Source organism: Oratosquilla oratoria, chromosome 43, assembly GCF_046742065.1.
Source record: "Oratosquilla oratoria isolate Oo_2021 chromosome 43, ASM4674206v1, whole genome shotgun sequence".
Taxonomy (NCBI): Eukaryota; Metazoa; Arthropoda; class Malacostraca; order Stomatopoda; family Squillidae; genus Oratosquilla; species Oratosquilla oratoria.
Window position 1 is genome coordinate 12248302 of NC_134819.1, and position 12864 is coordinate 12261165.

At 40.8% G+C, this 12864-nt stretch overlaps 1 protein-coding gene across 9 annotated transcripts in view; it reads right to left on the reverse strand.

The window, feature by feature from the left end:
• The window catches only part of mino (glycerol-3-phosphate acyltransferase mino), a 274254-nt gene that overhangs the window by 89753 nt on the left and 171637 nt on the right, over window positions 1–12864 (reverse strand). The window contains exon 1 of one of the 9 annotated variants that reach the window (XM_076180080.1): window positions 7580–7654. The exons of the other annotated variants lie outside the window; for them this stretch is intronic. Within the exon in view, the coding sequence (XP_076036195.1) occupies window positions 7580–7639 (60 nt within the window). The 5' untranslated portion in view covers window positions 7640–7654. Of the gene's footprint in view, window positions 1–7579; window positions 7655–12864 lie in introns of those variants that run through there. 9 annotated transcript variants of the gene reach the window in all.

Here is a 12864-nt window from a genome sequence, read left to right on the forward strand (position 1 = left end):
TTATCACACCTCTTTTCAAAGTTTTGTTCATTGTCTTATTTTCTTTTAATTTAATTTGAACAATTCTTAGTCTCAGGTGAGGAGTATTTTGAGCAATTCTTTCTAGAGTTGAACCCTATTAATGTCAGTATATATGCCTGCCATCTTGCGAGTCACTCAACTCGCTCAATATGAAGTGATTAACCAAGGTAGAGACAACTGTTTTGATGGGTACATACGTGGGACTATGGTGCCGAGGGGTGTAGGACAGTTGCTCACCGGATAATTGCTCACCGGACAGTTGCTCACTGGAGAAGTGACAAATAAGACATTTGCTCACCAACGGATTATTTTTTACTTTTCTTGAACTTAATAAATAATATACAGGATTTTTTTTGTTATATTGTATTATATATACAGCAATAATACAGAAACAATATCCAAACTTTTAGTTTTTAATTCATTATAAACTTAAATACCAATTTCTTCCATCAATATATAGTAATGATCTTCTACTGGTCCAGTCTAATGGTGTGGCTAACTGTTCCTATGTATCTCTGTCATTTAATAAGTTGAAAATTTTACTTTCATAGTCTGAATTGACTCCTAACCTTAACACTTCTAGTTCATGAACTAGTAAGTAGTCAATGAAACCCACTAAAAACAATGCATTAGATTATATTGTAGAGTTTGATAAGTTCTTGGCCTCTAACAATTATGATAAAGATTTACTTTATCTGTGCCAGGGGGTATGCTGCAGGAAGTCAGTGTCTTCCTGACTTTCTAAATGCAGTTGGCCACACCATTAGACTGGACTTGTAAACCACAAAGGACAATAAACCCACTTCAGTACTGCACCAGTTATTAAACTGTAATCACTATATGTTGATGGAAGAAATTGGTATTGAATTTTATAATTAATTAAAAACTAAAATATGAAAGTTTGTATATTGTTTGTGTATTATTGCTGTAATAAATTTCAATATAACAAAAAATCCTGTATTATTGCTGTAATAAACTTCAATATAACAAAAAAAATCATGTATATTATGTTATTAGGTTTGTATATTGTTTGTATATTATTGCTGTAATAAACTTCAATATAACTGAAATAATCCTTTGGTGAGCAAATGTCCTATTTATCACTTGGCCGGTGAGCAATTGTCAAGTGAGCAACTGTCCGGTGAGCAACTGTCTGTACCCGGGTGCCGAGGGAGGGATTGACACGCGATGTGGCTTAAGCGCTTTATCCAGGTGGTTACTGGTGCGTCTGTCTAAGGACTGACCTGGCGTGGCCTTCGAAGGTCGAGTCAGGTCAGACTACCACACAACTACGTGTGCACCAATTTGCACCTACACGCATAGTTGTGGGGTACATGTGTAAACCACACGTGTACGTCAAGAGGACGAAGAGCGCTATTCTCAACCAGAGTTCCTGGAAACACTGGGGCAATGTATCGCCTTTGATAAATGTACATATTTCACTATCTATAAAATGCACTTGCATTGTACATATCTATCAAAGGCATATTCATTATGTATATTATACATTATTGTGAGTGTAATATAAAAGTGTCCTCAATATTAATCACTGTCTGGTGTTAATATAGTTAGCATCTCTTCCATTAAGGGTGTGAGTATATGCGTGCGCACATGTAGTATCACTTCTATTAACCCAATGATAGAAGCGCTGGTTATTGGCGGCGAAATACAAATTTATCCCAAAGGAAGCCAAGCCAGTGGGCCAAGTGCGACAACTGCCAAACGTCGACACCGATTTGGCGTCGAGCTGACATCATAAAGATGACGTCACCATACCTCCATTCCAACAAGGGCTCCGCAAATCCAGTGCGGTTAGCTCGACTACCTAAATCACACTGACGTAATCGAGCAGGTAAAATACCAGATGAAGAGTGTACGAACAAGTGAGGCACCATTCTCATTAACTCGATGGACGGACATTTCGACCAGCAAAAGTATAAATTAAGATTAGGTTAGGTTAGATTAGATTTGGTTGGTTATGTTACCTTAGATTAGATTACGTTAAGTTTGGTTACATTAGGGTTTGATTACGTAAGGTTAGGTTACGTTAGGTCACCTTAGGTTACATTACGTTAAATTTGGTGACGTTGCGTTAGTACATTAAGTTTTATTACGCTAGGTTAGATGTTAGATTATATTACGTTAATTTTGGTTAAGTACATAAAAATGAACAGTTCTAGCAACAGCTGGGAAACGCCCGTGGTCAAAACGTCTTACATTTGGTTCTTAGTAAGTGTAACTAAAATTCCTTTTACCTCCATCCTCGTCTGGAGTGTTTACTGCACAACTTTTCTCTAATCAGTATTTTAGGGGGCTCCAGGGATACCCCCTCAGGACCAGAGTATTCTTTTACAATTGGAGACTAATCTCGCCACCCCATCCCCTAAAATAATAATAATAATAATAGTAATAATTTATGTTATCCCTAATACTAGCTGCCTACCCTTTTATTACCTATTAGGCGCGACATTGCCCTAAAAGAGCAAGGGGGAAAATCCAATATTCGAAGCTAACGCTTAACACATACGATTCTTCGTTCCAAATTATAGACATTTTCAAATTTTAGAGATTCCCGACAGATTACAGCCATGGGCAAAAGTTCAGACCCACACAATTTGTTCATGACACGAAATTCAAATTTTGCCAATTTTTCTTTGCCTATTCATAAAAATTACCTAAGTTAAATGCAATATAGGAAATATATTACGTATTCGACAAAAGAAAATATATATATGTGTGTGTGTGTGTGTGTGTGCGTGCGCGTGTGTGCGCGCGCGCGCATTGGTGTTGCGAGATATGTAGCGTGGGTCACAACTTTTGCTTGTGACTGTACATCAAATAGTGACACTGTTACGTTTATGTATGCATAGGTAGGGAGGTGGATAGACATTTTCGGTCCGTCTTCTGAAGCCACAAATACGCAACAGTTAGGTGGCCTCAGGGCAAGTAAAGCATCCTACCTACACTCGGTATATAACCTCCATTCCTCTTTACATGGCGGAAATATACGACAGACCAACAGTAACAACTTTAGTGAGACACACACATCGACAAAGAAAAATAAATAGAAAAAGACGAAGAGGATGAGGAAGCAGCAGCAGCAGCAGCAGGAGAGAGAAGGGGGTGGGGGTGGGGGGCAGTGCTCATAAATATCTCCCACATTTTCTCTTTCGCACCTACTGGTACCTCCGGCGACCCGACCTACTCAGGTCACGAGGTCACTGGTGATTTTGTACTGGTCGGATGGTCCTGCCTTGCTAAACCCTTCCTACTCACTGATGTGTCCCAATGCACACATTTTCCGCACATGCTCCCAGTTTTATTTGACCGAAGGAAAAATTTTGTTGCAGTTAAATGCTTGAAAACCATGTCGATTAGCCCTTTCGTTGGGAGACAATTTTATTCAGCTGAGGGATCCCTCCCTTCACACCAAGACCGTTAATCTGAATAAAACAAATATTTTCAGCCAAATATAGAACGGTATTTAGAAATGTTTGTAATAATTCAATGCGCGGACATTTTCGAGATTTAACTACGAGAGCACTTCAAGCTAAGTTACTTTAAAGCTTAACGACTTTAAAGCCCAACGTTCGATCACGCTTTCCTTGTCGTCCAAATATTTGAACTAGAGTGTGACGGTCTTTGACGTCTGTCTTCTGTATAAACAAATGTTACCAAAAGCGAAACAAACCAATAAATAAACACACAAATAAAGAAATAATACATAAGAACAAAAAACACAAGAACAAGCTCCCGGATAAACTACCAAGTCTGGTGCCCCGCTGACCCGGACGAGACCGTTTCCACGCCGTGATACGAGATTCAAAAGGAGTCTTAAGTGGCCAGCCCCGTGAAGAAGCAGTCGCAATTGCCCAAGCAAAATAAAAACGTTCCTGAAAGGACGCAGACGACCCCTGGTTACCCTCATTATGTCCTCTGTGAACGAGTTACATCCTCCATCTGCAGCCGTCCCTTGAACGAAACGACTTCCTGTGAGCGCGACCTTGCCGCCACATCACTGGGGGCCAAAACACGAACTCACCGCCTGGGTTCCCTGTATGCCAGTACTAAAAGACGAGCGCGAAAACACTTAGTTCATTGAATTTGCATCACTAAATAGCTATAGGCATCTAATCAAGAGCCATTTACACGGCCAAACCAAACGATCCAACTTCAGTGTGATTTGTGTAGTTGTTAACCACTGATGTCTCTCGACCAAGACATTAATTGCTATTGATTTATCCGTGGCATTAAGGAAAAAGAAAAGAATATCGAACTGGACAAATGATGGATTGTTGAAGAGACCAAAATCCACGTACCAACTTGCTTGTCGATTTAAAATTTGGGCCACACGACTGGCATAATTACAAGAGAATGGACGAGGCAGCATATTTATACATACTAATGTGCGTCACTCCTTTCATTAAGTACAATCATTTCTGGCTATTCTATTAGGACATTCCTTCGATTTCACCTTCCATAAATCTGGATGTTCTCTATTTTTGTGGATATATTCCAATAACACCTCTCTCTAATGCTTCTTTCCATTTCCATTATATTCCTCCATATCCACACTTCCGACGGATGTAATTGTTGTGTCCACTTCAGGGTCTAGCTATTGAGGTTTGATGTTTGACCATCATTCTCATGATCAAACATTGTTGATGACGTCATGTCGCTTGCAGGCTCGCCCAAACTTACTTTAAAGTTTGACAAACGTGTTTGAAATCCAAATACCCCATTCACATGATCAAACATCACTTCAAACATTTGTTTGACAAACAGTTTGATCCTCTAAATGGTCCTTAAGGTCCTTTTCCCTTTGTAAAAGAGGGTGACACTCAATGCACGCACGTACTGTACATACACTTCCTACACAAAATCCATTTAACAGCTATCATATATTAGCAGCTCATGAACAATGATATACTTGTCTCTAATCTCTCACATAATTTCCCAGTTTCGATTTTTTCTTTTCGTAACACTTGACACTTCCGAATTTAGACCCTCTCAGGAAGTCTAATTTATAGTCGCCGAGTAAATTGACAAAACTAGGTCCATTTTCGCCAAGGTTAAACAATTGCATGGTTTGGTCCCAGGAACAAGTTTTATGCAATCCTATAGAAACTAGTGACATCCCTATGAAACAATTCTTTTGTGTGTGGAGACTTATTGCCACTCAAGAAGGCATTCTGATAGTTAACTTCTACTATCCCTCCATTCTTCTACCCTCCAACTCTTTACCTGACCACCTCTATGAATCCATCACTTCTATGCGATACCACCCCAAGTGCAGAACCTCTGATTATTGCCAAGGATGTACTTGCTCAGGTGTAAGCTGCAGTGGTAAGCCCATCCCCCCTAAAATAGACAGATGGACAGATAGAGAGAGAGAAGTGAGAGAGAGAAGAGAGAAAAGAGAGAGAGAGAGAGTGATAACAAAAGGACTTAGAAAGACCTGAAAAAAAATTGCGGGGCACGGATATAGCTTTCAGTAAGTTGATTTGTGGAACAACAAAGAATTTATACTGCATAAACATATTCAAAACAGAACCTAGGAGTACAGCTGAGAGAGAGAGAGAGAGAGAGAGAGAGAGAGAGAGAGAGAGAGAGAGAGAGAGAGAGAGAGAGAGAGAGAGAGAGAGAGAGAGAGAGAAAGAGAGAGCGAGTGTGTGTGTGTGCGTGTGTATGTGTGTGTTAAGCCACGTCCACACGGTCGAGCACTGTCCGCCGGGCACAAGGGCTTTGCTCGACAACGGGCAATTTCATCGGGCAAACCATCAAACTGTCCGTTCCCGGCGCCATTTGCGGGCAGTGGATGGAGGGCTGACATCGCTGCCAAACGCATGAGGTGAGGTGCGAGCAAAGTTAGCAAACCCGCTCAGTACAGACCGAAGTTACCTTACTACCATGTCCGCACCTAGTACTAGTGTGTACTGGTCTCAACAAGACATGCTATTGGTGCTTTCCTCATATTTGTCTCTTGCCTTTGTATATATGGCTCCACTTTCGAAAGGAGAAAAGAAAAGCTGCTTATGTTCATTCTCATGTAACTGCAAAACAATTGTTCATTTTCATCCTGCAATTCACGTAGGATTGTCACTGAGCTTCCCATTAAATCACGTCTTTGTAACCACTCCCGGCATCAGGCATGTCTCCGTGATTTCTTGTTTTTCTTTTTAATGCAGGCAGCAATTATAATGCTGTAAAGTGCTACCTTCTTTCCAAGTATGGCGGGAACCATGGTTATCGTACCGCACTGAATCACTCCCTCCCAACCTCTGCTTGCGGCCAACTAACCTCCAACCACCATCGTCAGCCGTGTGGACACTTTGCGGGCAGAGTCTGCGGACTTTGCCCGGTAAGGGCAAAGTCTGCCAGGCACAGCTCGACCGTGTGGACGCGGCATTAGGAGTTGGCATGAGGCCTACAAGGGTCAGTATTTGAATTTGTAATGTTTTCTTACACAAATGACATGATAGAAGGAATGACACACTACAATAACTTACACTGGATCCTCCCATTTCATGTATCACCATTCAAGGCTGGTGTGATTGTCCACAAGGATGGAAGTGCTGGTAAACTACATCCCATAACAGTTCATTCACAGATTGCTGGATGCAATGGACAAAATCTGGATTCAGCATGACTTTACAAGGAAATCTGGTGCTGCTGAGCCAAGGAAATGTATGAAGATCAGTTGAGGAAAAACTTTAGATGAAGTTATCTATAAATGGTACATGTAGTACCATAACAATCATGTGTAGTCAATGTGCATGACATTAATATCATGTTAGTTGGTGAAAGCTTGTATGGTATCTTGGTTTTTGGTTTCAGCCTATTGCTACTCCACTTTTTGTCAGACATTTCACATGATGTCTGTCCAATCCCAGTGTCTTTCTGGCCTTCTTTTTAACATTACTTTTGTCTCATTTGCAATAATTTTACCATTCTCCTCATCCATCACAATCTCCAGTATCTCCCAATGCCACAATCAATAATAATTGTTGCTGTCTTTAGTCCATTGACTGTTCTTCCATAAATCTCTCTAGAAAAAATAAATAAAATTATATATATATATATTATGTATATATATATTGCACTACTTTCTGTGTTGCATTAACCCCTTCCATACCATGTGTCGCTTTCATATTTTTTCTGGCTACCATCTGGCTATACGAATGAGCTTTGTGGCACCCTCTCTGCAGCAAAGAGCCATCTCAAATAACCCCTTCCATATTATGTATACAGTGCCTTTCATTCTGGCAACTATCATGCTATACATTTCATTTGCGGCACACCTCCTCTGTATGTTGCTAATAAGAAATATTGAAAGACACTTTGGAAACCTAGATAAACATATCTTTTAATGATGATGTTCCATAGTATCATCTGCACCAAGAGTAAGTGGAGCAGTTGAAGTATATGTCATCTGTCTTCTGGGGTATACATACTCGGGGTATACAGTCTATGATGTGGATGGTCATACTTTACGTTGGTAGTTTTAATACCAAGTGTATCTTACATGGAGGCTTGCAAGTGTGACTCATGTACATACTTGCATTTGTTGTTTTAGAGAGTTGGTGGTAGGTTCTGGAAGATATACTGATGCCTCCATCGTATTAGCATGGGTCTGTTTCTAACTTTCTATGTAACTAGATGATGGATAGAAAAGTATTTTTGGTCAATACTTTTTTGAAGATGATGATGTCCATTGGGTGACAGTGAATGTGGACCGACACATCAAAATGCTCCAGAGATGCTCCATTCCACCATTAAAGAGAAGGGCTTTTGACATGAACACAGTTATGTTTCAATAGGATGGTGCATCACCTCACTGTTCTGACTGCATTCTTCAATACCTCGCAATATTTTCCAGACGAATGATTAATCTCAAGGAGGACCGACAATCCATGGCCACCCTACTCCCCTGATCTGAGCCCACCAGACTACTTTCTCTGGGGTTACCTGAAGGAGAGAGTGTATGAGGACAACCCAGACACAAATGACAGGTTGGAGAGAGTCGTTAACAATTTCAATGTCAGAGTGGCGAACATTATCCAGCAGTGAGGTGCCTGGATTGAACATGTCATCAATTACTGATCACAGTGACTAAACATTCATTAATTTAAAAATGGTTTTGGACAAAAATTTAAAATAGTTATGAACAAATCTTGAATAAATTTCTACATTTGTAGAAACTGCAAAAATTTCATTTGGTCACTTTTTGTGCCCCACCCTGTTCTTCTTTTTAAAGTTCCAGTCACACCTTTCTGCGAGTAGATAACAATAATAACAAAGCAGCTGCATATCTTATTTCTTTGTCCCAACTTGGGGAAGGTTACATTATCCTATTTCACTACTGAACTGGGACCTGTCTTTCTATTCAGGCTGTCACTACATCATCTTACTCATCTCCCTTCAGTAATAATGGTTGCTTTGTGTTTCAGTGGTTGGTAATGGTCCCTGGGCTCTCCCATGGAGAGTGATGTTTTTGTGTCACTGGCTTCTATTTGCAAGCAGGTGGGGATAAGGTTACCTAGTGTGAACTTCCCACATGTGCAAAGGTGGAGCAAACACAGATAAAAAATACAGATAGCTATCTTGGGTCTGGTCCAGCTGGTACAAGAGGATCTGTTAGGGCAGAAGTCTAAAAAAAAAAAAGTTGTAACCAAAGTCATTACTCTATTAGTGATCAGAGCCCATATCTAATCCTAAGTGCTACACACAATGAATTTGTGTGTACAACAAATTGTCCCTCTATTATGCTGTTCCCCATTCTTGATACTGTCCTGTACCACTTCTCTAAATGTTCTTTTCCTTTTTTTGCCAATCCCTGTGGTGGGAAAAAAGAACACTGCCACCAAGTCTTCCCACTTGAGTAATAAAAGGCGACAAAAATGGGAGAGGGATAGGACTAGGCATCCTAATTTCTGTAGCTCCAAAGGGAACATTATAAAAAAAGGGGGCATCAGAGGGTCTGGGAGGAGTTTTCCAACCAGAACACTAAAGTTTGGGTCTTTTAATGTCCATGGAAGTGGTACAGATGACAGTAAAAGGGAAGAGATAGGCAGTATGTTTATGAAAAGATGGATGTGGTGAGGGAAAAGAATGCTACCATCAAGTCCACTCGAGTCATAAAAGGCGAAAAAGAAGAAGAAGAAGAAGAAAAAAAAAAAAAAAAAAAAAGTAAAGGCATAAGAGGGTCTGGGAGTTTTCCAACCAGTACCCTAAGGTTTGGGTCTTTTAATGTGCATGGATGTGGTACAGATGAGAGTAAAAGGGAAGAGATTGACAGTATGTTTGTGAAAAGATGGATGTGTTGGCATTGAGTGAAACTAAGCTGAAAGGGAGGGGCAAGTTTAAGTTTGGGATTGTAGTTGGGAGGGTGTCAGGTGTGACAGAGGACGAGGGAGAGAAGAGGAGGCTATACTAGTAAATGAAGAGATAGGTAAACATGTGGTGGAGTCGAAGGTTTCTTCAAGATTAATGTGGATGAAGGTGAAACTGGTAAGGGAGATGTGGGTTTTTGTGTGTACATGTGGGCCTGGTAGTGAGAAAAGTGTAGAGGAAAGGGAGGATTTTTGGATAGATTTAAACAAGTGCATTAACGGTTTTGGGAGAAATGTCTTTGTGGTGATATTGGGAGATCTTAATGCTTGGGTGGAAAATGAACCTATAGATGGAGTGGTTGGGAAATGTGGAGCTCCAGGAAAAATTCATATGAGAGTTGATGATAGCAAATACTGTATTCAGGAAGTCAAGCATAAGTACACATGATAGAGGGTGGTGGATGGAAGGGTGGCTGACAGGATATTAATGGACTACATACTGGTAACATGGAAAAGAGTAGGAGGAGTTTTGGATGTACATGTTCTAAGGGGGAGAGAGTAGGGGAATATCAGACCATTTTTTTGGAAGGTAAGTTGAGAATGGAGGATAGATGGAGAAAGAGAAAAAGGGTACAAGGTAGAGAGGTGCTTAGAGTAAATTGCTTAAAAAAGAAAAGGAGTACCGTATTTTCCGGCGTATAGTGCGCGACCTTTTTCCGTTGGAAGGGCCTAAAAATGGGGGGTGCGCGTTATCCGGTGGTGCGCATTATCTACGGCCTACGATAAAAATTCTGCGGCTGTGTGTGTAATTTTTTTCACAACAACGTGACGATGTTGGCCGTCACAAAGTCGGGACGGCACACTTCTCCGTGACGTTCCGTGAGAACAAGAACAACAGCCATGGTGACATGAAAGAATACGCCAGCATGGGCTACCGTATATAAATATTTGGTATAGGTAGGTATCTATCGAATCTTATTTTTCATGTTTAAATAGACCTAAACACCATGAAACATGATCAATATTCATTATATTTGCCCATGTTCACAGCATCTTAGTTTGAATTTTTATGTTGGCTTTGTTGCTTCACTTTAGGTATGGTACAAATTCCGTTGCGGACGTTCATAAACTCGTGTCAAACACCTGACTACAACACCCTCTTTCGGGAGTTATATTAACTAAACGTCACCTCGATGAGAGACTGTCCTATTTCACCACTGTCATTGCAGGTTCAAAGCTAAAACGAAACATTCGTAGTTTCAGTATTAAATAAAAAATGGTAAAGAATTATTTCCTCAAGATATAAAATGAACATTTTCTGTAAAAAATCCCGAAATTTTTCTGTATACTTTACTTACAATAAACTTTTTTTATATCATATTTCCTACAAACTATTTAAGCTACAAAGTAATAAGGGACCAACGCACAACATGAGTCATATACCGGTACATGTAGTTCCGACTTTTTCTTAGTTGTGTCCTGATTGATGCCTAAACTGATACTTAATTTAGTGACAAATCAACAGATTTCCCAGCGGTGGCTCTAGCCAATGAAAAATACTTCTCCATCTAACCTCGTTCACATGATATAAATACAGAGGTAAAACTGCGTTATAGACAAATACGATCGGGCATGCGCGTTATACGTCGGGGGGCGCTATCTGTGTACTGAGATAACGAAGTGCATGGGTGCGCATTATAACCCGATGCGCATTTTAAGCCGGAAAATACGGTACATGAAGAAGCTTAGAGAGTATGAGGGAGTGAAAGATAGAATAGGACTAGGAATGGAGGAGGAATGGGGATGGTTCAAGGAGGGAGTCACAAGGTGTGCAAAGTAGGTATAAGGAACAAGAAGAACAGGAAGAAATAGAAGGAAGGGTAGTGGGCGGTGGAATGATGAAAGAAAGAAGGTTGTAGAAGAGAAGCAAGTATTCATAGATTGGTTACAAAATAGGGCAGGAAAATCATATGAGAAGTACAAAGAGGAGACAAGGCATAAGATAAAGGAGGCAAAGCGGAGACCAGATGTGAAATGGGGTAAGAGTATGACAAATTTCTTAAGGTAATAAAAAGAAGTTTTGGAAAGAAATTGAGGAAGAGAAAGCGAATCAGAGAAGATAGGGTAAAAGGTGCAGATGGAGAGATGATAATGAGAGATGGTAGTAAGAGGAAGATGGGTAGAGTATTTAAGGAGTTACTAAATGTGAGGGAGGAGTGGGGTGGAAGTAGAATGTAGATTGAGAAAAGCAAGTAAATGCTTTGGTGGATTAAAAAATGTAATGAGAAATAGACATCTGGGAATGGATGCTAAGAGGAGGTTATATGAAGGAGTGATTGTGCCAACAGCACTGTATGGGGCAGAAACATGGAACATAAGAGAGGAAGAGAGAAGGAGTTTGAATGTGTTTGAGATGAAATGTCTGAGAAGTATGATAGGGGTTACTAGGCTAGACAGAGTGAGAAATGAGGAGGTGAGGAGGAGAACAGGGGTGGCAAGGGAACTGGGAGATGGGGTTGATGAAAGAGTATTAGGATGGTTTGGACATATGGAAAGAATGAGTTAAGAAAGATTAGTAAAAGAGGTGTGGAAGGCAGAGGTGGAAGGAGTGAATATGAGGGGGCATCCTAGGATGAGATGGATGGATGGGGTAAAAGGGGCATTACAAAAGAGAGGAATGTCTGTTGAGGAAGGACAGGAGAGGACAGAAGATAGCAGTGAATGGAGAGGGGTTGTGTATGGATGATGCTGTGATACATGTGGGGGGAGTGGGTGGGGGATGGGGGGTGAGGAAGTATGTACGAGAAATACAGTAATTTGACGCAGCCCGAGGAGATTGCTCCCTGTCTTCTCCTTTTCAGCATGAGGGGACAGAGAGGGAGGTCGCCGAATTAATGAAGCGGCCTTGCTGTGGTTGTGCTGTGTCTTGTGACACTGCTTCTGACCCAGGGCAGTGGACAGGATGCAGGGATAACCCGTCATCCAGGAGGTGCCAAGATGAGAGGGAGGGAGAAGGGTGGAGAAGAGTGGAATATGTGGGGGATGGAATGGGTGGGAGTGGTTTCTATGCCTTTTTCTTTTTGGCTACTTTCCGTGTAAGGGCAAAAAGAGCCTTTGGTATATAAAAAAAAAAAAAAAATGTGATGGAGGATAGAGAGGGAAAGGTAGTTGGAGTGGGAAGAGCTGAGAAAATTACAGTAATGAGTGAGGAAAATTGAGTAGAAATAAGGAAAGATGAGCTGAAAGCAGCTATTAAAATAATGAGAGCAGGTAAGGCACCTGAGTTGGATGGGTGTCATGTGGAGTGTCTAAAAAAAGGGAGGTATAGTAAGGGTGGACTGGCTGGTGAGGTTATTTAATGTTTGTCTAAATGAGGGTAGAGTGCCGGAGGACTGGAGGAGTGCCTGTATAGTTTCACTCTACAAGGGAAAAAAGGGAAAATTGTGAGCATAGTAGTTTCAGAGGGTTTTGACAGAGGGTTAGGAAAGGAACAGAGGGAGTAATCGGAGAA